Source organism: Pseudorca crassidens, chromosome 15 (genome assembly GCF_039906515.1).
Source record: "Pseudorca crassidens isolate mPseCra1 chromosome 15, mPseCra1.hap1, whole genome shotgun sequence".
In the NCBI taxonomy this organism is placed as follows: Eukaryota; Metazoa; Chordata; class Mammalia; order Artiodactyla; family Delphinidae; genus Pseudorca; species Pseudorca crassidens.
The window spans coordinates 63702074-63727914 of record NC_090310.1 but is presented as its reverse complement, the minus strand read 5'-3'; the positions used below and the strand labels follow the sequence as shown (position 1 = coordinate 63727914).

At 46.3% G+C, this 25841-nt stretch overlaps 1 protein-coding gene across 1 annotated transcript; it reads right to left on the bottom strand.

Moving 5' to 3' along the window:
* Nucleotides 1–25: 25 nt before the first annotated feature.
* On the bottom strand, nucleotides 26–25505 carry BPIFA2 (BPI fold containing family A member 2). Its single transcript, XM_067708503.1, is given in 7 exon segments — nucleotides 26–175; nucleotides 10830–10911; nucleotides 13125–13265; nucleotides 13816–13923; nucleotides 15074–15218; nucleotides 17738–17922; nucleotides 25350–25505. Coding segments are annotated over 6 exon segments (762 nt in total). The 5' UTR covers nucleotides 17874–17922; nucleotides 25350–25505.
* Between the last annotated feature and the right edge of the window lie 336 nt (nucleotides 25506–25841).

The window sequence follows — 25841 nt, the reverse complement described above, 5'->3', positions numbered from 1 at the left end:
TTGGACCTGTGGGTATTAAGAAAGGTCAGATGGTACCCACGTGGGTGGCTGCAAGGGTGGCCACCTGGATGGATGGACCGAAGTTAGCCCCCAGCATGCTGTGGGGAGGTGTCGTGATGGGCTCTGGCAGCTGCCACTGGGGCTTGCTCACATGGTGAGGGCAGCAGGTGGAACCCTGTGGGGAGGCCAGGGATCCAGACGGAAGCCTTGTTGCTTAGAGACACCCGGTAGACCCCACTGTTGGGTCATCCAGTGGGAAACCTCTCCCAGACCAGCACAAGGTGGATGTCGGTGACTGCGGTGAATGAATGAATGAATGAATGGGCAAGGATGGTTAATCTCAGGCTTTCCAATTGGACTAGGACTTTCTTAAGGGCAGGATCATCTGCAATGCCTATCGCAATGCTTGCTTGTGAGAAATTAAGTGCTGATGATTGTTGAGGGACCAGATGACTGAATACATAAAACAGGATGGCTGGTCTCTGAATCCCCCACTAAATTATATGTTTCTGGAGCGCAGGGTATGAATTTAATTAATCCTCCTGTGTCCAGTGCCTCCCATGTTTACCACATGGTAGTTACCAGTGATGTTTATTAAGTGATACAAATGAATGAATGAAGAATTGGACGGATGGATGGTTTGTGGATAAGATTTACAAGGAGGGGACAGAGAGCCTTGAAGCCAAAGCATTAGGTTTATCTTGTTGCTCTGGGTTGGAGGGTCATTAAGAATTCAGTTCAAATCCCCTCTCCTCACCATCTCAAGACGTGGCATCCCAATCCACCCAGTTGCTCCAGCCACAGCCCTTGGAGTCCCCCTCGACTCACTCCTCTTTCCTCATCTCCCATGACCCATCTGTCAGGAAGTCCTGTCAACACTTCCAGGATCTGACCACATCTAACCACTCCTCCTCAGCTGCCATCATCTTGGCCTGAGTTATCGCAGGGGTGTCCTACCTGGTGTCCCAGCTTCTTCCCTGGCCCAACTACAATCTCTTTTGCATATGGCTGCCTGAGAAATCATTTTAAGACATAAATCAGACCATGGCACTCCTCTGCTCAAAACCCTCCAAAATTTCCCACCGCACACAGAGCGAAAGCTGAAATCTGTGCAATGCCTCTCAGAGCCTGCAGGGTCTCTGGTGTCCTCTCTGATCTCACCTCCTACCACTCTGTCCCTCCTCTGCTCTCCTGCAGCTGCACAGACCTTGGAAGTCTGGGCCCGACAATTCAGCTGCCGTGAGCTCTGAGACAAAGGCTCTTTCCCCTTCTTGTCCTCTCCCCCCAAGATGCGGGGGACATGCAGGGTCCTGTGCGAATTTCCCAGAAGCCCCGGGCCATCCTTGGACACTTCACTTCTGGTCTCGTAAATCAAAAGCATTAGTTCAGGGTGATGGCTTTCCCGATCTGAGGTCCTCTCTCAGTGTTCATGCCCCCCTTGGGAATGTTTGTAGAATATCAGTTACTTTAAATGTACTTTTCTAGTCTTCCTGGTCTTGTGTAACCAGTAGGGATTTTGTTATTTTTTTTGTCAAGAAAATAGGAGAAGAGTGGTCACTGTTGTCCTTGGCTCTTTGGAGAGCTGAACTGGGGGTGGGGGGTTGTCAGCCCCACCTCATCACAGGCTGTGGTTCTCAGGGCCACTGAGTGTAAAGAAACGATGACGTGTAGGGTGTAGATTTATGGTTCTGGTGCATGACAAGGGAGCAGGAAGCACGGCTCATGGGTGAGCCCCGGATTTGAAGACAGCTTAATGTATAATCACACGCAGTTAAGAGCGTGGGATTCTGAGTCACACAGACCAGGGTGCAAATCCTGGCTTTCCCTCCTGGCAGACTCAGGAGGGAAAGCCAGGATTTGCCCCCTGAGTCTGGATAATAGTGTGGGGCTGTAGTGAGACTTAAAGAGAATCATGCATAGCAATGCTCAAAAACCTTGTTGCTATGATTGCTGTCGTCGTCACTCTCACCTCTCTGAGCCTCAGCTTCGTTACCTGTAAACCAGGGAAGCTGGTGGAGTGAACGACACCAAGTATGATTAGCCTAGAGATGGTGCCCAGGACACTGAAAGTGCACAACCTGTCAAGGAGCCACCTCTCCTGAGCACATCCGCAAATGAGAGTACGGCTGTTTTGGCAATTCTAGCAGGAATTACAACTGGGGGTGCTATGATGGTTTCAGTGCCTGGAGGGAGCTTGCAGACGTCCAATCAGATGGTAGGCTTTGCTCTTGTTCATTCAACAAACAAATAAAGTGGGACTTCCCTGGTGGCCCAGTGGTGAAGAATCCGCCTGCCAAGGCAGGGGACACGGGTTCGAGCCCTGGTCTGGGAAGATCCTACATGTCGCGGAGCAGCTAAGCCCGTGCGCCGTAACTACTGAGGCTGCGGTCTAGAGCCCACGAGCCACAACTACCGAGCCCACGTGCCACAACTACTGAAGCCCGCGCACCTAGAGCCCATGCTCCACAACAAGGGAAACCACTGCAGTGAGAAGCCTGTGCACCGCAACGAAGACCCCACACAGCCCAAAACAAAAAAACCCGAAAAAAACAAATAAAGCAGCTAAAGACAGTGAGTGCTAAGTGTCAGGCACCATGGGCTCTGAGCAGCCAGGCAGGTTCCTCGTCCTCCTGGAGCTCACACGCGTCTGCATCTCTCCCTGCCAGGAGCATGTGGTTATGAAGCATGGCTCTGCTGCGGAGCAGAGGTGGGGGGCGGGGGGAGCTAAGCAAGGGTGCAGTGAGGGGAGACCTGATAGTTGGGGATCGGGGTAAGCAGAGAAAAGACGTCCCTGAGGAGGTAGAGCTTGAGCAGCTATTTAAAAGAAAGGCTATAAGTTAGCTGGGTGTTTTCCTGGCCCTGTCCGCCACTGGTGCTCCCAGAGAGGAGCGCCCTGGAGGGATGCTCTGCTCCCGTGTAAGCAGCTGCTTCTCAGGTTGGTGATGCCGATATTTACCTGGTGGCCTCATTCACTGTGCTAAGCCTGCTCCGTGTGGGATCTCATTGCACCCTCCAGCCACACATGAGGGGACATGAGCCTGAGGGGCTGCCACCCCAGAGTGGTGAGATGCTATTTCCTTTGGGAGAGGGAGATGCTAGACACCCCAAACCTCACCCATTAGCAATCTCCTGTACTATTTCAAAGAACTTACCTTAGAACAAGCTTCTTTACATTTTTGGGAGGCATTTTGAAAATGTGATGAAAACTTGGGTTTGTGATGATAAACATATATGTACCTGGTTTAAAAATGGTGCTCACAGTAGCAGGATTTCTGTGGTCCTCTTAAGGTGTGCCCACTCACACTGGCTAAAACCCCTGCTCCTCTGGGTAATTGGCTTTCCAGGAGTTTGACTTGGAGGAGCATTCATTTGTCCAGTCAACCAATATCCCCTGTGGGCCCACTATGTGCCAGGCACTGTGCTTGGCTCTGGGCAACAACAGAATCCCTGCTTCTGCAGCAGCTTATGGTCTGGTGAGAGAACGAGAACAATACGTGAAATAATTACAAATTGTATTGAGGGGGGGAAAAGTGAGGTGAAATTGGGAATTGCAGGGAGGCCACTTTAGAAAAGGGTTAGGGGAGGTCTCCAGAGAGGTGACATCTGAGCTGGGCCCAGGAGGAGATGGAGCTGGCCTTGGGTGCAGGTGTAGGGGGGCACACCTGGCAGGTGGAACCGCAGGGAAAGTCCCTGGCGTGGGCAAAGGCTCAGCAGGTTGGAGGAACAAAGGAACTAGGTGTGGATGGGACCAGGGGTGAGAATTCAGCGGCCATGTGCCCCGAAGAGGCCCTGGCTCACGTCCATGGCTCCAGGGAGGGACACCCAGGGGTGTAAGGAGGCAGCCACCTCCCCTGGCAGAACGAGGGCGGTGCAGGCTTTTGTTCATGAGCGTCCTCCCATGGCCATTGGGAGTGGCCACTTCCTCCTCTCCTCGGGCTCTAAGACAGTTCTAGGTTCCCCAAAGCAGAGGTCCTCACACTCCAGGGGGCAGTAGAGGGGGTGAGTAACATGCAGATTCCTGCACCTGAATCAGTAGGGTCTGGAATAGCCCAGAGAATCACTCGTGTAAGGAACAGGATCTATTATTCATGTATCCCGTTCTTTGTAGAAATGGACACATTTTACAGTCATGGAAGACTAGATACTGGAACTTTAACCCAAAGTCAAATTTCCCTAAAAGTGGGGGTAGGGCCCTTTCTGAGTGGAATATTAGGTTTGACAAAAGGTGATGATGGTGACTCTTCTGGGTTCTGGGGTGCCCTGGAGAGGGGGACAGGAAAGTGGAAGAGCTTGGGTTTCTGGGAGCATTGTAGTACTTTTGGGGGGAATGGGTGAAGCTTGTAAAAATGCAGATTCCCAGGCCACCCCTGAGCAATGAAGTCAGAGTCTTCCTGGAAGTGGGACCTGGGGATAAGCTTCTGGGCAATCCCGCTGTACATGGAGCACGAGGCCCCCTTAGCTGAAATAAGAGTGATGATACTAGTAAACATTTGTTGAGCACTAACTGTGCTTGAGGGGCAGTCTAAGCGCTTTGCTTGTAATCGCTTATTTAATCCTCCACACAGCCCTCTGAGCTAGGCACCGTTATTATTGGCCTCCCTTTGCAGAGGCACAGAGAGGTTGAGTAAAATCCCTAAAGTCACCCAGCTGGGTGAGGTGGGGCTGGGGCAGGAACCAGGCAGCCAGGCCCACAGGAGGAACATCAGAGGAGCTGTGACTCATTCCCCATCAACCTCCCCATCCCACACCCCACTCTGCCCCCCAACACCAGCCCACAGCTCCCACAGGCATTGCAAGGAGAGGCAGGAAGAGTAACAAGAGCAGACTCATCGAGCCTGACTGTGGGCCGGCCTCTGCTCTAAGCATTCTTTGTAGGTTCATTAAAGTAATTAATCAGTTCTCCCAATAACCCTCGAGGCTTGCATTGTTACTGCCCCATTTCACAGATGCAAAGCCTGAGACACAGAGAGATGGGGTCACTTGCCCAAGGACCCACACCTGTAAGTGTGGGGGTGTCTGGCTCTAGTAGGCTCTATCTTGTCTCTGGATAAATTCACTCACAGTCCTCGCCCTTCGTCCCAGGCCCTGTGAGCCAGCCTTGTCCAGTGGCATTTCCTCTTGTAATTCTACAGAGGCCGCTAAAGACCCCATAGGACACGCATGGCAAATATCAAAGATTTTCAATGAGCTGGAGTTGATGCTCCAGGGGAGTGAAGACTGCAGGTCTCACCACAACCGTGAACACTCTGGACCACAAGGGGGCAGAAGCTGGCTCCATCCAGCTCAGGGTCCTGCCTAGCAGAGGTGTTCTCAGGAGGAAAGGGGGAAGGCGGGTCATCCACAAGGACCAGCCATTCAGGGCCACAATGTCAGCCTTAAATGTCAGCCAGTGGAAAGGAGGGAATTCGCTTGGGTCCTTACCACACACATCAGACTTGGCATCCTTGTAAGAAATTAGAAAAAGTCAACTAAACCCAAAGCAATTAGAAGCAAGGAAGTAATAAAGATCAAAGTAGAAACTAATGAAATAAACATGGAAAACCAATAGAGAAAACCAACAAAATCAAAACCTGTTTCTCTTAGAAGATAAATAAAATTGAAAAAACTCTAGGTAGGGAGATTAGGAAAGAGAGAGAGAAGACACAAATGACCAATATCAGGAATGAGAGGGGTGACAGCATTACAGACTTTACAGGTATTAAAAGGATAATAAGGAAATATTATGAGTAGCTTTATGGCAATAAGTTCTATACCTTAGACAAAAGGAACAAATTCCTTGAAAGACACAAACTACCAAAGCTTCTTAAGAAGAAATAGATGATCTGAAAAGCTCTGTATCTGTTACAGAAATTGGATTTGTAGAAAAATCCTTATCACACAGAAAGATCTAGGCCGATATGGTGTCATCACCAAACACCACATTATACCAAAGCTACTCCAGAAAGTTGAAGAGAAGGGAATACTTATCAAGTTCTTCTGTGAGGCCAGCCTTACCCTACTACCAAAACCAAACTAAGACCAATACAGACCAATATTCATTATGAACACAGTGACAAACACCCTCAAAATTTCAGTGATTTAAATATGGCAATGTATAAAAAGGATAATACATCATGACTATATGGGGGTTTATCTCAAGAATGAAAAGTTGGTTTAGCATTTGAAAATTATCATATTAACAAACTAAAAAAAATTTCTTGCTCATCTCAATAGATGCAGAAAAAGCATTTGATAGATCTCCAACATCTAACTTTGATTAAAAACTTTCATCAAGCTAGGAATAGAAGAGAGCTTCCTCAACCTGATAAAGGGCATCTACACAAAACCTACAACTAACATCATAGTTAATAGTAAAAGACTGAATGTTTGCCCTCTAGTTTCAGGAACAAGACAAGGATGTCTGCTCTCACTTCTATTCAACATTGTTCTGGAGGTTCTACCTAGATAAGAAAAGGAAATTAAAACCTGGATTGGAAAGACAGACATAAACTATATTTATTCACAGATGATATGACCATCTACATAGAAAGTTTGATGAACTCTACAAAAAAGTTACTAGAACTAACATGTGAGTTTAGCAAAATTACAGGATACAAGATCGAGAAACAAAGTCAATTACATTTCTATATACTAGCCATGAACAATTGAAAATTGAAATTAAAACAATGCCATATTGATAACATAAAAAATATTAAATACTTTGGAATAATATGACAAAGGATGTATAAGATCTGTACACTGAAAACTACAAAATACTGCTGAGAGGAATTTTTAAAGGTCTAAATAAATGGAGAGATATATTCTTTTGGAAGACTCAATATTGTTAAGAAGTCTTTTCTCCTCCAAATTGATCTATGGACTCAATGAAATACCCATAAAAATCCCTGCAAGATTTTGTAGAAATTGATAAGGTGATTCTTAAAATTCGCATGGAAATGTTAAGGACTTAGAATAGCTAAAATAACTGTGAAACAAAACAAAGCAAAACCAAAGCAAAGTAGTAAATTCCGTGTATTTGTGATAGGAAGCATTTGTGATAGGAAATAGTAACATGTGGAGCCTTTGTCAAGCCCCAGTAGAAAAATCACAGCACATACCCCTTGGAGTTCTAGAACAAAGCCATGCCATCTGCTGCAGAGAACTATACATCATTTGGAAAATAGTGCCTAGCTTGATACCAGCACCTGGTAGGTAGACACTTGTGTCTGACCATGGCTATCAAATAACCATGAGGACAGAACTACTTCTCATGAGTTGGGTACAGCCAGACCCAGAAAATAAGCCCAAATGTCAGGTGGGCCCAGGAGCAACCCAGCATACATTGGAAATGTCATATCCAGGATTAGGCCTGAGCAGTTCAGAGGGCACAAATAAGGTGCACAAGCAGGTGGCCCAGACGCCATGTCACCCTTCACTGTTGCACTGGCACCTCTTCCTCAACTAACATCTATGGCCTCATGGAGGTTTCCTCTGACCAGCCGACAGAGGAGAAAAAATCTGGAATTTGATTCATGGATGGGTCAGCTTGGTATGCTGGTGTAAGAGGACAATGGTCTGCTGCGGCACTACAGCTCCACTCGTGAGGGGCCCAAAAAGGGGACCAAATCATCTCTCTGGGCAGAGCTTTGGGCAGCGCGTCTGTCATCTACTCTGTGCAGAGAGAGAAGTGGCCTGAGGTGAGGCTAGACGTGGGCTTGTGGGCAGTGATGAAGGACTCCTTGGTCAAAAGGACTGGAAGGAACAATATTGGATGATCAGGGATATTGGATGGGTCTGGGGAAAAGGCACGTGCATGGACAATGTGAGTGAATACTGTTATAAATGGAATTTTTGTGTCCCCCTGAAATTCGTATGTTGAAACCTAACCCTCAATGTGATGGCATTTGGACGTGGGGCCTTTGGGAGTTGATTAGATCATGAAGTTTGCAGGATGAGTGCCCTTATAAAGGAGACCCCAGAGCAAAAGATGGCCATCTATGAACCAGGAAGCGAAGCCTCAGCAGACCCTGAATCTGCCGTTTCCTTGATCTCGGGCTTCCCAGTCTGCAGAACTGTGAGAAATAAATTTCTGTTATTTACATGCCACCCAGTCTATGGTATCTTGTCATAGTGGCCCGAATGGACTGAGACATATACAAAGGGTATGAATCTTCTTTTTTAGCATATTTATTGGAATATAATTGCTTTACAGTGTTGCGTTAGTTTCTGCTGTATAACAAAGTGAATCAGCTATATGCATACGTATATCCCCATATCCCCTCCCTCTTGTGTCTCCCTCCCACCCTCCTTATCCCACCCCTCTAGGTGGTCGCAAAGCACCGAGCTGATCTCCCTGTGCTATGCAGCTGCTTCCCACGAGCTATCTATTTTACATTTGGTAGTGTATGTATGTCAGTGTTACTCTCTCACTTCGTCCCAGCTTACCCTTCCCCCTCCCTGTGTCCTCAAGTCCATTCTCCACATCTGTGTGTTTATTCCTGTCCTATCCCTAGGTTCATTAGAACCTTTTTTTTTTTTTTAGATTCCATATATATGTGTTAACGTACAGCATTGATTTTTCTCTTTCTGACTTACTTCACTCTGTATGACAGACTCTAGGCCCATCCACCTCACTACAAATAACTCAATTTCGTTTCTTTTTATGGCTGGGTAATATTCCATTGTATATATGTGCCACATCTTTATCCATTCATCTGCTGATGGACACTTAGGTTGCTTCCATGTCCTGGCTATTGGAAATAGTGCTGCAGTGAACACTGCGGTACATGACTCTTTTTGAGTACCACACTGTTATGGTTTTCTCAGGGTTTATGCCCAGTAGTGGGATTGCTGGGTCATATGGTAGTTCTATTTTTAGTTAGTTTTTTTTTTTTGGCAGTACGCGGGCCTCTCACTGTTGTGGCCCCTCCCGCTCCGGAGCACAGGCTCTGGACGCGCAGGCCCAGCGGCCATGGCCCATGGGCCCAGCCGCTCCACGGCATGCGGGATCCTCCTGGACCGGGACACGAGCCTGCGTCCCCTGCATTGGCAGGCGGACCCTCAACCACTGCGCCACCAGGGAAGCCCTATTTTTAGTTTTTTAAGGAACCTCCATACTTAATTTACATTCCCACCAACAGTGCGAGAGGGTTCCCTTTTCTCCACACCCTCTCCAGCATTTATGGTTTGTAGATTTTTTGATGATGGCCATTCTGACTGGTGTGAGGTGATACCTCATTGTAGTTTTGATTTGCATTTCTCTAATGATTAGTGATGTCAAGCATCCTTGCATGTGTTTGTTGGCCATCTGTGTATCTTCTTTGGAGAAATGTCTATTTAGGTCTTCTGCCCATTTTTGGATTGGGTTGTTTGTTTTTTTGATATTGAGCTGCATGAGCTGCTTGTATATTTTGGAGATTAATCCTTTGTCAATTGCTTCATTTGTAAATATTTTCTCCCATGCTGAGGGTTGTCTTTTTGTCTTGTTTATGGTTTCCTTTGCTGTGCAAAAGCTTTTAAGTTTCATTAGGTCCCATTTGTTTATTTATTTATTTTTTTATTTTTATTTATTTATTTTTTAACGTCTTTATTGGGGTATAATTGCTTTACAATGGTGTGTTAGTTTCTGCTTTCCATTTCTCTAGGAGGTGGGTCAAAAAGGATCTTGCTGTGATTTATGTCATAGAGCGTTATGCCTATGTTTTCCTCTAAGAGTTTTATAGTGTCTGGCCTTACATTTAGGTCTTTAATCCATTTTGAGTTTATTTTTGTGTATGGTGTTAGGAAGTGTTCTAATTTCATTGTTTTACCTGTATCTGTCCTTTTTTCCCAGCACCACTTATTGAAGAGGCTGTCTTTTCTCCATTGTATACTCTTGTCTCCTTTATCAAAGGTAAGGTGACCATATGTGCGTGGGCTTTCTACCCTGTTCCATTGATCTATATTTCTGTTTTTGTGCCAGTACCATACTGTCTTAATTACTGTAGGTTTGTAGTATAGTCTGAAGTCCAGGAGTCTGATTCCTCCAGCTCTGTTTTCCTTTCTCAAGATTGCTTTGGCTATTCGGGGTCTTTTGTGTTTCTATACAAATTGTGCAATTTTTTGTTCTAGTTCTGTGAAAAATGCCATTGGTAGTTTGATAGGGACTGCACTGAACCTGTATATTGCTTTGGGTAGTATAGTCATTTTCACAATGTTGATTCTTCTAATCCAAGAACATGGTATATCTCGCCATCTGTTTGTATCATCTTTAATTTCTTTCATCAGTGTCTTATAGTTTTCTGCATACAGGTCTTTTGTCTCCTTAGGTAGGTTTATTCCTAGGTATTTTATTCTTTTTGTTGCAATGGTAAATGGGAGTGTTTCCTTAATTTCTCTTTCAGATTTTTCATCATTAGTTTATAGGAATACAAGAGATTTCTGTGCATTAATTTTGTATCCTGCTACTCTACCAAATTCATTGATTAGCTCTAGTAGTTTTCTGGTAGCATCTTTAAGATTCTCTATGTATAGCATCATGTCATCTGCAAACAGTGACAGTTCTACTTCTTCTGTGCTTATTTTTTAATTATATGATGTGATATTAATTTCTATTTATGATAGTGATATAAAGTTTCCTTTTAAAAATAAATGTATTTCAATAAATTTAAGTAAAATTGTGTTGATTAAAGAAAATATTAGCTAGAAGGTCTACTGGCAGTACATGGGTATGGCAAATGGTTCAAATGTGGGACCCAGTGATTTCAGCTAATGTCAGGCCCCTGCTCCCCTCCTCCCGCTGCCAGGCCAGGGAATGTCACACCTGTCCCCCAGCAGGCCTGGCTCTGGGCCCGCAGAAGTTGGGAACTCACCTCTTACTGCACCACAAGGGACACTGTCTTTCTCATGAGTTTGACCACAGTGTTCACAGCTTCATTGACCAGTCCAATGGGGCTGGAAAAGGGAGGAAACTGATAAAACTCAGTGAAGTTGGCAGAGCAGCCAAGCAGGAGAAGTGGGAAGAGGGTGGAAGATGGTGGAGCACCTTGAAGTCAGGTGACTTGAGCCTCTATCCAGGGGTATCATCACTTAGAGCCCCATGTCTGATCAGCAGCTCACCCCAATACCCCATGAGTCTCATCACAACCCTGAGACCTTATCCATTCATCCATCCATCCATTCATCTATCCATCCATCCATCTATCCATCTATCCATTCATTCATTCATTCAATACATATCTATAGAGCACCAACTATGTGCCAGAAACCAAGCGAGACTGGGGACACAGGGATGAGCAAAGCACAAGCACCTCCTAAACTGGTACCTAAATAGTATATTAAACAAGTTTGGCTAAGTCTGGCTCCTTCCCACCTGCAGCTCTCAGCATAACTGTCACCTCCTCAGAGCAGCCCTCCGTGACTGCTTGTCTAAGGGAGGGCTTTGTATCATAGTGCTCTGTTAAGTGTGCTGCTCTGCGCAGGGATCATTGCAATGTGACACTTTCCTTGTGGGCTCTTTATTAGTGTACTGAATGCTCATCTGTCTGCCTTTCCCTCCAGAGAATAAGCTCCATGAGAAAGGTTCCTTGTCTGCTGTCACCAGTACATTCTCCAGAGCTCAGAATGGTGGCTGCCTGGCACATAGCAGATGTGTAACACATTTTTGGCTAAAGGAATAAATGAAGGAAACATACAATTAAATATATAATGAAAACTTGTGACAAGAACTCAGAAGGGCAAGAGTAGATTCTTATAAGAGAGAATAAGAGAAACTTTGTTTTAGACCCTGAAGAATGAGACGTACATTGAGATGGCTTGGGGGAAAAGGTGTTCTATGTCGCCAGAGCAGCCCGTGCACAGGTTTTGAGGTGGGAAGAAGTTTGTCTGAGGCACAGAGCAAAAGCTAGCATGTCCAGGGCAGAGTGGGCAAAGGGGAGAGCACAGGGACATGAGGGTTGATCCAGACCAAGCAGTGCCTAGATGGCCCTGAGGAGGGCTTGGGATTCCACCCAAAGTGGAGAGAAAAGCCCTGAGAGAATTTGGAGCAGCGGAGTGGAATGCCATTTTACAGATATGGACACTGGGACCCAGAGGGCAGGATGAATTCCCTGGGACTATGGGCAAGGGTGTATCTACCAGGGCTCAGGCATTCGGACTTACACCTCAGTCTTTCCAAGCAATAATAGGCCGTGGAGCCTTTCTTTGGTTTTGGGGGGTCTTTAGGCAATGTGTGATCAGATTCCTTGCTGGGGTAGGATGGATTGACTTTCGCTCATGGCTCAGCCTTGTTTCCTGCCAGAGGCAACCTTCCCCCCTCCCCCTGAAGGCAACCTTCAGTTCCAGACCACTTTTCCTCTCTCAGCCATGACCAGAGTCAGCCTTTCTCCCTCCACCCTCTTCCCTGGGCTACACATGCTCTTTCAAGCACACAGTTTAAGATGTAGATTTTGTGGGTTACCAGAGATCAGTGATTTAAATGGAGAGGATTATGTTTTCAAGATCTCATTTTGGGAATTTTCCAGTGGGTTGAGGATGATTTGGGGAAATCTGAGATTAGAGTCCATGTTAGGTATTTACTCCTCTTTCTCCCTCCTAACTGGAGGCAAGAAGGTAAACACAGTTTATTATTATTATTGTTTTATTATTATTAAGGGACATTATATAATAACAAAAGGGTCAGTTTTTCAAGAAGATATAGCAATGCTAAATGTGCATGCACCTAACAACAGAGCTTCAAAAAGTATAAAGCAAAAACGGATAAAGCTGAAAGGTGAAATAGGCAAATTCACAGTTATGTTTGGAGAGGTCAACACTCGTGTCTCAGTAATGGGAAGAACAAAGAGACAGAAAGTCAGCATGGATATTATTATTACTGAGAGTTTAGTATGTGCCAGGCTGAATGCTAAACACTTGCATTTTCTCATTTGGTCAGCACAGTACCTATGAATTAGGTATTATTATCATCCTCAGTTTACAGATGTGAAAACTGAAGCTTAGAGAGGCTAAATTGGTTACAAAGCCACAAGTTAGTGGCAAAGCAAACTTGACACAAGAGTCTGAACTCCTTTTCACCATACGATGCTCCCTCCCAGATACAGGAATAAGGTTGAAACTAGGGGTCCCAACTCCTCTGGGAGCCCTGCTCTGCTGAGATGGGTGGGCCTGACCTGTCCGGGAAGGTGAGTGAGATGTTGGCTGGGTCGTTGGTGCATTTTTCCACGATCACTGTGGAGACACCAGTCTTGGCATCAGTTTCAATGCTGACACTAGTCTGGAGGCCCAGGTCGACAAGCTCACCCAACAGAGGCCTGCAGGAAATAAGATTCACAGTGAACAGAGGTCTAGAAGTCCATTCACACTGCCCACTTGAGTTCATCCATCTGTGTGGACATTATATGGGATGTCTATGGATAATGTCAATATGGTCTATTTTCTTTATGGAATCTACTTTTTTACGTTAGGAGTTTATTCACCTGGCCACATGGGTTTGGTTCATGTGATATTTCTATACAGTATCACACTGATAATTAAAATAAAAATAATAGTTAACATTTATTGAGCACAAATTCTGTGTTAGGTGTTTCCAAAAAACTATTTTACATGGATTGATCCTTTGAATCATTACACCAATACCATGAGGGAAAAGTATTATTATTGGTACTGGTACCTGGTATAAGGAAGTTAAGTAACTATCCCAAGACCTCACAGGTAATGAATGATGAAATCATAGTGCAGTTCATTTATAAAGACTCTTCTACACATCCTCATCTTCCTGTCTCTGTCTCTGATTCCAGATTGGAGATCCATCGGCCATGCTGCACTGCCTCTCCCAAACCTCAGATTCTAATGCCTACTCATAGGGTCAGGGTGACGTTCGTGGTGATGGGGATACTCAGGCTAGAGCCTTTGCCATCAGGAGTCACTTCAGATTTGATATCCAGGATGTGGACATTACTGATTTTCAACCTGTGCAAAAACCACAGTTCACCCTTGTCACTCCTCATGACAGCCATTGCTGGGCGCTTCTCACGATGCCAGCATCGTGATGTGCATACGAGCCTCGCTGACTTTGCCTGCTTTGGTCTTCATGAGAGCCCTGTTCAGAGGTTTGAATCTCTCCATTGGATGGCGTGGCATACTGAGATTCAGACAAATGTGGTTTCCCCCAAGACTCCAAGGGTAAATACATGCCACAGCCAGAATTTTTTTTTAATTGAAGTATAGTTGCTTTACAATGTTGTCTTGGTTTCAGGTGTACCGCAAAGTGATTCAGATATAGATACAGAGATAGATAGAGGTAGATAGAGATATATATTTTATTTCAGATTCTTTCCTCTTATAGGTAATTACAAAATATTGAGTGGAGTTCCCTATGCTATGCAGGAGGTCCTTGTGGGTTATCTATTTTATATATAGTAGTGTGTATATGTTAATCCCAAACTCCTAATTTATCCCCCCACAGCGCTTTCCCCTTTGGTAACCATAAGTTTGTTTTCGAGGTCGGTGAGTCTGTTTCTGTTTTGTAAATAAGTTCATTTCTGTCATATTTTAGATTCCACATATAAGTGATATCATATGACATTTGCCTTTCTCTGACTTACTTCACTTAGTATGTTCATCTCTAGGTCCATCCACGTCGCTATAAGTGGCATTATTTCATTCTCTTTTATGTACAGTCAGAATTTGAACCCAGAACTGGTGGACTCCAGAACTTCATGTGTGGAGCCACCTACATATTGTGAATTCTGGTTTCCTCTCTCCTGACGGCATTCAGACTATATATACTCAGCTATTTTCAGAGAAGACAAGTCTTCTTCCTTGGAAAAGTGGCTTTAGGCACCAGCAAACAGGTAGAGGTAAGGGTAAAGAGAACCTTCATCCTGACCCTGAAATCACAGAATGAGAAAGCCCAAACCCATGAGATGCCCAGATAGGCCCTGCAGCCCTGCCTGTAATTTACCCAAACTCTGGTAGAGCTGGCCTCAGACGGCTTCCGCTCTGCAGGGACACACAAGGTTTATTCACCTTTCTGTCTTTGACATTAATCTTACGTCCCCTAAAGATATGTATTCTCTTTTCCTGGAACAAAGATTTCTACCATGAAGCAGTGACTCACCCCATAACCTTTTCCACTACTTGAAAAATTTTAGAAAGGACTTTGTCCAACAAGTTCTCAGCTTCCTGGATCTTCTGCTGGACCTCCTGCCAAGATGTGTATTCCCAGAGCGTCTCCAAGGCAGCCTTCAATTTCTGAAGGATAGCTGTAGAAACAATCTCCATTTAGTGTGATACACAACTTACGAAGCAGCTACTATGCACCAGATACTAAATGAGACCATGTGCCTATGTTATTTCATTTCATCTTTATAACAACCCCATAAAGTAGATATTATTATTGTCTGCACTTTCAGATGAGGAAATAAAGGATCAAAAGGTTAAGAAATGGGCCTAAAGTCACACAGCTAAGGAGACCTTGTTCCTTCCATGCTGCCTTCACACTAAGATATACTCATCATTCGTCAACAAAGCAATCGATCCAGTGACCAGGCAATAGATATTGATTGCACATCAGCTTCTAGTAGTGAAGCTCTAATGAGATGCTCACACAAACAAAATAAACTTAGAATAAACTAAGAAATGGAAAATCTAGAATCAAGGAAAAAATATGGCTCCAACTCATGAAAGTGGCAAATAGGAGTCCCTGGATGACAGCTTCGCAGCAGGCCTAGAAAGCAATAATTCATACAGGAGCAGGAGGACAGAGTGTCCTAAAGGGGGATCTTCAGAGAAAAGAGGGATTTGATAGAGCAAATGGCATGGCAGAAGTAGGATGGCACATTTGAAAAGAATTAAGAATATATGTGCAGAAAATAATTCAAATAAGAACCAACAAGGCAACAACTCACTCAAGGAGGAAAAAAAGGCTACAAGACAAGATATGTAATCATAGTACAGCAACATGGCTCTGCAATGGACAGTATCTATCTACCTAGTTATAATGATGCAAACAGAGATGGAAACTACATCTGGTCCTGTAACTAACTAGGTGACCTTGATCCAGACACTTCTGTTTCTGAGCTCAGTTTTATCGGCAATGAAATTGGAGAGTGGATCCCTTCTGTATCTTTGAAAGTTGCCTAAGCCCTGGCAAGGTTTGAAAGGCAGTCATGTACAGAAGTTAGTTTCTCCTATAAAGAATGTTTGTCAGTGTGCTGCTAATGTTTCCAGAAAATGAAAAGCAGACCAAGTTCTTTTAAGAAATCATAATTATAAGGAGATATATTTAAGTAGAAAGGTAGGTAGTTTTAAAGCTACCTAAGCTAAGTAGGGCTCAATTTCCAATCAGTTAATACAAATTACTAAGCTAATTGAATGGCCCAACAGAAGAATATGCTAAAAATATAAATAAAATATTTGAGTTAAAATATGTAGATTCTTTCGTAATTAGAGAAGTGGTAAGTGAAATGAATTATAACCTTTCATCTGTGAGACTGGCAAAATCTTTAAGTTTTCCATACCAGTGCTGTCAAGGGAGTAGAAAAAAAGACTATTGGAGAAAATGTTAACATAGGGGATTATTTGTCAATATCCAATATAATTTAAAATGTGCATACCTTTTGAACTTTTGAAATGTCACTTTTAGGAATTTATCCTATGCATGTATTAGAAAATTTACCATGATATAATATGTAAAGTTTTATTTATTTAAGCATTGCTTGTTTCTAGAAAAATTAAAAATGAATGAACCAGGAACCAAATCACCACCTCTCTCAGGAAACCACCCATAAAGAGCAGCACCTAAGGAAGAAAAAAAGGAGTGATCAGAAGAGCCTGGGGGCAGGACGGGAGTGGGGATGCGGACCTGCTAGAGGGTGGGCTTGGGGATGCGGGGTGGGGGGGTAGGCTGGGACGAGGTGGGACAGTGGCGTGGACATATATGCACTGCCGGGCGTGGAGTGGATGGCTGGTGGGGGACAGCCGTGTGGCGCAGGGGGATCGGCTCGGTGCTTTGTGGCAGCCTATAGGGGTGGGATGGGGGGGTGGGAGAGGGGGAGATGCGGGAGGGGGGAGATGCGGGGACATGTGTATATGTGTGGCTGATTCACTTTGTTGTGGAGCAGAGGCTGGCATGCCGTTGTGGGGCAATTGTGCTCCAATGGAGATGTTAAAAAAACAAAAAGAAAAAAGAACCAACAAATCACAGTGAAAATGAAAACAGCAGGAAAAGTATTTGTCTCAAATGTTAGAGCAATGGATTATTATGTATAATATATAAAAAGTTTATCCTAATGTATAAAAATATTATAAATGCCCCCTTTATGGCAAATGAAATAAACAACAAAATGTAAGTAAGCAAACAGGGGAAAATGTTCAGGCTACAGCAAACTTCAAATTGAACAACAAAGTATGTTTTTATATCAATTAACTTGGCATAGAAGATGTAATAATATTAGTACCATTGTTTAAAATGAAATTGATGAATACCTTTGACAGTGGATACAAAGCAGGAGCATGGTAGTATGTATTGAGAGTCATTAAAGTGTTCGTACCCTTTGACCCAGAAAAAAATAATAATAATAATTTACCCTAGATATACAAAATTGTGAGAAGGGGTAACATTTTTTACCACTTAAATGACTTCTTTTAAATGAATAGATTGTACACTTTTAAAAAAGAGCAGCCCCTGGTGGCAGCCTTTGGTAATACAGGCATAGTGTTTAGGAGGCAAGCTCCTAGTTGCCACTGATCATCCCTCTTGCTGATTCACGTCCAAGTGTACTGTCAACGGTCTCAAGTCCTTTATCGAGAACAGGTTTCAGCTTGCTCACAACATCATTGCCGAGATCCTCAAGAAGAGACGCTGAGGTCCCAGTGAGCAGACCACACAAGAGAATAAGTTTCCAAAGCTGAAACATCTTGTCCTGACACCTGGACAGTCATGGGAGGAACAGGAGTGAGAATTACCTGTAGAGAAAAGGGATCTTTGATGAGCACCTATCACTCTTACACTCAACAGTCCTTTAAGATCGATGTGGTTATCTCCTCTCTTACAGATGGCCAGCACAGGTCAGAAAGCTAGAGGAACTTGCCCAGACATACACAGCCAGTGAGTGGAGGAGCTGCTATATGACAAGTCACACTTGACTCCAAGTCAATGCTCTTTACACAGAGGTCCTTTGCACATACTGTCTTCTCTGCTTGGAACATTTCCCTCTTCTTTGCCTTTTTACCTGAGTCACTTCCTACTGACTCTCTAGCTTCAGTAAGACATCATCATGTCCTCTATGAAACCCAATCTAGGCCCCTCCCCAGAGTCTAGGTTTAGGGGGCCCCACTCCACCATTTTGCTGCCTTCATTCTCTGATTGGAGTCCTGGGTACCAATTAGTGATGACTTGTCTGTCTTTCCCACCATGCTGTGAACTCCTTAGAGGAGGGATTGTGACTTATTTCACTGTTGAATTCCCAACCCATAGTAAAAAGCCTGCACCTAGTACAGTACAACAAAATAAAGGTTTGCCAAATAAAAGTATGAACAAATAAAAGGGTGCCACATCATGACACCGCATTGCTCATCAGTTTCATACTTCTAATATAATCTATTTCTTAATTTCCTATTTTCAAAATAGTAGCTAATTCAAGTGGCCCTTCCCTTTGCCTCTTGCCCCCAACACCTTCTGAAGGCCTCCATGTGGGGAGACATTAATGGGGAAGTCCACCATTCACAGGTTTGGAGGAAAATACCAAATCCTTGCTCCCCTGCACAGTCTCCTGGAATTGTGCTGGGTGGTGATGGCCCTTATATGGTGGTGATGGGATGGGAGCCTGCCCATGGAAGCAAGCCCTGGTTTCAGAGCCATCCAAGGAGACTCCAAAGAAAATAACCCCTGTCCAGAGTGAACACAGAGACTTCCAACCCAAAGGTCACTGAGGATGCTTGAACTAGAATGGATGGTTATGGAGAGGACTTTGTGCCAAGACTAAGATCATGTTCTTATAGAGCCTCCTGCTGCCAAGACGGTTGCCATTGTGGGTGGGGGCTGGGGTAAAGACTGAGAATGGATAGACTTGATGAGTTGGAGAATGTTCTGGCAGGAGGACCCACAGGGATCATCCAGCCTAATTCTGTCTTCATTTGGAAACTCAGGCTCAGAGAGGGAAAGCAACCAGCTTGAGGTCACCCAGTAAGACAGGGACAGAGATGGGGCTAAAATTGTGACCCATAGAGTCTGGGTCAGAGACCAGTGGGGTCATTCTTCCCAGCCTTCCTCTGGTGTCTGAGTGCTGTCCACAACATCCCTCACGGTGGAGCCAGCCTCCGGGCAAGTGTTTGCAATGACGGGTTGCTCACTACAATCCCCCCAAGCCTGCCTGCTCCACTTATTCAGTAGCGTTCCTCCTGGAAGTGAACAAAATCTGCCTCCATATTAACCCCCAATATTCGGTCTCCCTCTGCACACTTGCCCCCAACACCTCTACCTTCAATGCAGCAGCCAGAGGGTTCTCTCAGCTTAAACCCAAAGTGCTCACCACAGCCCACAAGAGCCTGCGTCATCTGCTCACTGCCTCTCCAAACTCATCTACCCCTCCCTCCCTGGCCCCTACTGTCTTCCTTCTGTTCTAGAAAGATGACAGCCTCTTTGCTGCCTTGGGCCTTTGCACAGACCATTCCCTCTTCCCAGAACTTTCCTCCCCAGCTGTCTCTGGCTCTTGACATCACCTCAGAACTTCCGTGACAGCCTGCCTGAGGTGGTCCCTCCCCTCCTTCCCCGATCTCAGCTCCTTGCTGGCTTCCTTTATGGCAAATCATCATAATTTGACTTTTTTCCTTTGTTCTCTGCCCTCAGCCAGTTGTTACCACACTCACTCTGGGGCTTTCCTCTCACATGGGTCCCCTAGACCCTGACCCGTCTGTAGAATGCTCCAAGCCTCTCTCTGGGGCATCCTATAAGGCCACCTACTACGTGGGAAGGTGGCGAAGGCCCCATCACCAGAGATGCTCAAGAATTTGATCAGATGACTGCTAAGGTCCTGTGTGACTTCATGTGACTGTGAGTATGCGTCATTCTAAATTTCCTCAGTCTGTTGTTCAAAGACCATTGTTGCACGTTTGTATGAGTCTTCCCCCAGATTTTCTTTCTACCTGAGTCTGGCTGCCTCATGGGGATATGGTTCCCTCAGGCTTCCTGCCTCTTTCCTTTTCTCACCCTCCCTCCTCCCAAGACCCCACCTCCACCTGGCCGTGGCCTCCTGGGGTCACAGTGGCTGCTGTGGGTGCTGTTTCTCATCATGGACCACACCCAGGACAAAGCCAGCTTCTCCCACGGATGTCGGCCGCCTCTCATGGCTGAGCTTTGAGGTGAAATTAACTAGACACTCTTGTCCCCTGGGGGCGGGCCTGGAGGTGGGCACACATGCACCTCAAAGGTCCTGCTTTCTCAGAGCCATATTCTCAGGGTCGCTCACTCCTCTGCAGGTTCACTGGCTCCAACCCACATGAGGATAGGACTTTACCACACCTCAAGGGCCCCCTTCTGCTAAAGGCTTAGTGTATACCAAGTCTGATGTACACTAGACTAAATCTACCAAAGTGGAGAGAAACCATGCCCCCCCTTTTTTCTGAGGTCCTCTGGATCCTAATCCCAACAGTGTGTGTGGGACTCTTGAGCAAGCACATACATACTTACACATGTGAACATGTGCACATTCCCACATGCATGTATGCACACACGCAAGAACAAGACAGCATAAGCTAGACTCATATGAGGAAAACACATACATTTCCGTCCCTACACAAGGGGTACATTTACAGTATCATGGAGACCATATAACTACTGTTCTGGATAAAAGAGCTCACTACCAGCAAAGGGGGCTTTGGGTCTGCACAGATTGCCTGGGTCTGTTTTTGTCCTTAAAAAATTTAGATACAATTATCTGACAAGTCTCACTAGAGAATGAAGCCATATTAAGGGAATGAGAAAATGTATCCTTTTAGTGCCTGGATTCAGCTGTGCCTGAAGTCCTCTATGCCCGGGACTTTCCAGTTCAAACACATTTCTCCCTTCCTCTTTTATATTTGTTGAAGCCAGTGTGAGTTGGATCATGCCATTCAAACCCACAGTAAATCCTGACTTAACACATTTGTAGATACACATCTGCTTCCTCCCTTCTGATGACTACTCAAGGGTCACATGACCACATTGGAAACATAACAGACATCAAAGCCACAGGAGAGCTTAGAGTTCATCAATTTAACCTCGTTTCTGGGAAGTCTGTGGAGGCTGTGCCCCAGAGAAGGAGAAGGACTCATCCAAGGCTACACAGGCTACATTTATTTTCCTCTTTCATTTCATATCTTTTAGGTTTGTTGAAATTTTCTACTCTGGGCAATAGCCTTTTAAAAAAAGATTAAACAAAATCACCTAATAAGTTTGTTTAAACCATAGATGCCTGATGCCCTCCCTAGATAGTTAGGGTCAGGGGCTCCGGGATGGAGCTGCCTGGGGATGGCTGGCTAGAAATGGAAACAACTGGACTAGATGGCTGAAAGGTACTTTCTACCTGAATTCTATGAGCTGTGACCTCCACCCCATCCTCTGGAGCCCCAGCTCAGCCCAGACATGACCCTCACAACCCTAGGTGCTTATCCTGCTTCATCTTGTTTCATGCCCTCAGCAACCACGCAGGGGGTGTTACTGCCCCCATTTCCCAGCTGAGGAGTGTGAGGCTCAGAAGCGGAGGATGACTTGCTCAAGGCCACACAGATGGGAAAGGGCAAGGCTGGAGAGTGCTCGCAGTTCTGCATCCTCTCCCATTGAGATCAGCTGTTCCAGCTCGCAGCCTCTGGGGGCAGCAGCGAGTCGCATTCTTTGGCCCCAGTGCCCAGCACCCAGTAGGTGCGGGTGAGTGCCTGGCCCGGGGCTTCTTACTGCAGGTCCACTTTCACCATTGGTGCCCACGACAACCCCGTGAGGAGGTTTGGAAAGCGCCATTTTCCAGTTGAGGAAACAGGTTCAGGGAAGGGAGGTGGCTCGCCCAGGACTCACAAGGACAGGAATTTGGGTCCCCAGGGAAGGACCTTTCTACCATGTCACTTGAGGCCAGCTGGTGGAGCAGGAGAGTCCTTGGGCTAGAATATCCTGTTTATTCCTCAGCCTCTGCTGTTTGAGTTGGTTGTAACGCCTGGTGCATTGGGCCTGTGTCAACCTGGAATATGGTCCAGGAAGCACAGATGAGTGCCCACTTGGCATCAGGCTGGGAGCACCAGCAGAGAGCTCCAGGTCACCCAGTGTCCATCTCCTCCAGTCGCCCACCTGCAGCTCAGTAGGGACCTGTAAGCCTGTCCTCCACATGAACGCGTCCAGAGCAAAGTAGGGGTAGGGCTGGAGGCTTCGGGAGCTAGTTTTCCTCACGCTGACTGTGGTCCCACCATCAGAGCACAGAGCAGGGAGAAGGTGGCAGCCCAGGTGCCCGAGCCTGGGCCTGGGACGTGGAAGATGCCATCCAGCAGAGCCTTGGGCCGATCAGCAGACGCCCCTCCCTGGCTGTCTGTGCCCAGTTCTGCAAACACATGAGGTTCCTCTTGCCCTGGTAGTGGGCACAGAGCTGAGGGCTGTGCTGAAATCTTGTGAAGAGAGTTTTTCCCACCTCAGGAACGCAACCCAGGGGGCCAAGTGTGATGTAGTGACCTCAGACCCGGTGTTCACCCCAGGCCTTAGCTATCTCATCGTAAAATGGGTAAACACCCCCCGCGCCTGGATCCAGGTTGCAAGATGGAAATTAAAAGGGTACCGAGGGGGCGGTAGTCAGACCCCGGCTCTGGAGTTGGGCAGGCTGGGATCGAAACCTCTCTCATTGCCTGTAGCTGGCTGTGCTGCCTGGACAAGTGGCTTCATCACCCTGAGCCTCAGGTCCCCCTACCTGTGAAATGGGACTAATGATGGGACTTTCCTCCCAGGCATATTGTGAGGATGCGGTGGGATAATGTGTGGTAGGCCCCCGGTACATGGTGACGACAGTGATGATGATGATTATAATTATTGCTGGCTTCTGGTCACTTCACTGCCCTCCAACTCAGGTCTCCCATCTGTATGTGGCCCCGCCCCACAGGGTTATGGAGAAGATTAAATGAGAAGATTAAGCATCCAGTATGCTTAATGCTTAATCAACGGCAACAGCATTTCTTCTTTTTGTGTGCAGTAAAGACCAGATGAGCTAAAATGGTCTCAGACCTCCAGTATACCAGTGGCTGGAAATTCTGACTCCCTTAGGTGCTGGTGTATAGCCCTTGGCAGGTGTCATTCCTCACTGAGCCTCCGTTTCCCTTCCGGGGCCAAGTAAGGGAACTCTAAGAACTATGTTCTCAATTACAAGTCTGACTGATTGTAGGGACTGGAAGGAGCGTTCTGCTGAGAAGCCCTCCCAGGCAGCTCCTGGGCTGAGAGGGCATCATTGATTAGTAATGTCTGCCACAAGTGCACGAGGGGAGAGTGGAGCAACCGCACATTTGGCGGTGCGGGACCAGGTCATCTCTAAAGGTCCCTCCAGCTGGTGATGGGCACATTGACACCACATGTTCATGGAGGGTGGGACTCTGGGACCTGCCTGGTGCTGGGGTATGGAGGAGGAGACCCCGATCTGGGTTCCAGTCTCTCTGTTAATAACCTGCTTTGTGACCTGGAGCAAGACACTCATTTCCTCCTAGGGTCTCCGTTTCCTCTAACTACAAAATGAGCAGAGGTTCCCTGCTAGACAGCTGAGCTCTCAGGACTCTGAGAGGTGGTCAGGAACATCTGGGGGCTACTTGCTACACTCCCACCAGCTGGAGCACCCCACACCCTTGCTCTGAGCAGGAATCCCACCAGCTCCTAGGGCACAGTGATAATCGTCCCTGCTCTGAGCCCATGAGGGCCAGGACCACAGGGCATCATCCCCAGGGCCTGACACACAGTAGATGTTCAATAAATATTTATTACAGTCTGCAGAAGCATTTTTCTTTATTGCCGATTAATTAAAATATACATATTTTAAAATTCATGCATTTTATTTATAACAGTGCAATAAGCTTGCTCTTAGTGTCAGCCCTGGCTGTGCCTCCCGGACTTTTCCCTTGTTGGCTGTGTGACAGCAGCCAAGTACCCTAACCTCTCTGAGGTCTGGGGTTTTTAACCATAAAATGAGAACGAGAATGTCCTCTACCTTAGAAGAGCTGCTGGGGGAACTAAATGAGGAAATGTCAGTAGAGAGCCCAGCCCAGCCCTGGCTGCTGAAGGTGTTCCATGAATAATTGCGATCATCATCATTACTATTATTACAATAAATAGTAGTGAGTGGTGACCTATCACAGCATTTAGGAGCCCAGGAAAACAGGAGGGTGACAAGGGGCAGTGTGCGCAGTTCTCAAAAGCACGCTAGGCCTGGGTTCAAATCCTGACTCTGCCACTTACTAGCTTTGTGACCTTTCCCTCTCAGAGACTCAGCTTACACACCTGTAAAGTGGGCACAATGGGTCTACCTACCTCACTGAGCCAGTCTGAAGGGTACACAAGTTAACATGTATAAACCTGGACACAATCTCTAAAGATGTGCTCCTCTTGCTCTTCCACTGGAATGGGGGCCCCATGAGGCAGGGATTTTGTCTGTTTTGTTCCCCGATGCGTCCCCAGTGCCATAACAATGTCCTGTAATAGTAGCTGTTGAATACATGTTCCCTGACTTGTCATTGTTGTTGTTGTTATTATAATACACAGATCAGGGACCTTGCCCACGGGTGACTTCCTGAGGGAGAGCCATGGTCGCTCTGTTTTCAAGTATTTTGCTTGCACATCTGCCTCTCCCCAGACACTTGGCACGTTTGCTGCATTACGACCCATTGCTCCTTTCTCTCAGACCCCTCCATATTATGGTGACCCCAGGTCTGTGTAGTGGCTGAGATCGTGGGCTTTGTTGGCGGGGGGCTTCTCCCCTCAGCTGTGGGCCCCTCTGAGCCTGTTGTTCCTCTGCTCTGGGCGCTAATGCCAGGCTGAGTGCTTCTCCAGGCGTCTGTGACGTGCAACAAGAGGATGACAGTCGGGTGGGCACAACTCGGGGTGCATCAGTGCCCCTTCCCGCCCAAACACTCTCCAAACCCTGCAGGGTCTGGGTATGGGGGGGGCACGCAAAGGGTGCTGGCGGTGGGTAGGGAGGTTGGTACCTTCTGAGGACATCTGAGGTCCAGACAGGCTGGTCCAGGTCATCCCGGAAAGAGAAGTGATGACAGCTCCTTGCACCGAAAGTATTTGTCTTTCAGGGACAAAGGTCCCAGCCACGAGGGTCGTGAGATGAATTTCTTATTGAAAATCTTCAGCGAGGCATTAAGGGTTAGCCTTCCCAGGACTAGGACATCCTACTCACCGCGTGACTGCTAATCCTCCGCCATGGCAGCTTCCTGGTCCCACTGACTCAGCCCTTAAGCTCCGAGCTGGTATCTCTTTCCAACCACGCCTCAGCCCCGAGTCGAGAAAGGTCCTAGGAGGTCGTCCAGGCTACTGAGATCAGAGAGGACGTGGGTGTGGCTGAGGTTGCACAGAGGCAGGGGCAGGGCTGGCTGAGTCTCCGCGCTCCCACTCAGCTCCCAGGTTCTGCCCACAGGCTCCCCTCCCCCACCACTTCCCTCACAATGGCAGACATATGGAAGGACACCCACGTCCCACCCACCGAATGTAATTTCTTCATGTTGCTATAAAGAAAGCTGAAAGAATTGTCATTTTGCTTTAGAAATCAGTCAGGCAGGAATAATTCATCCAACTTATAACAGGCTCGCATTTCTCAGACTTGAATCGCTTCCTCGGGAATTCTTGCCAAATAGGAAAAGATCAAAGTAACGACTGTTTTCAAACATATTGT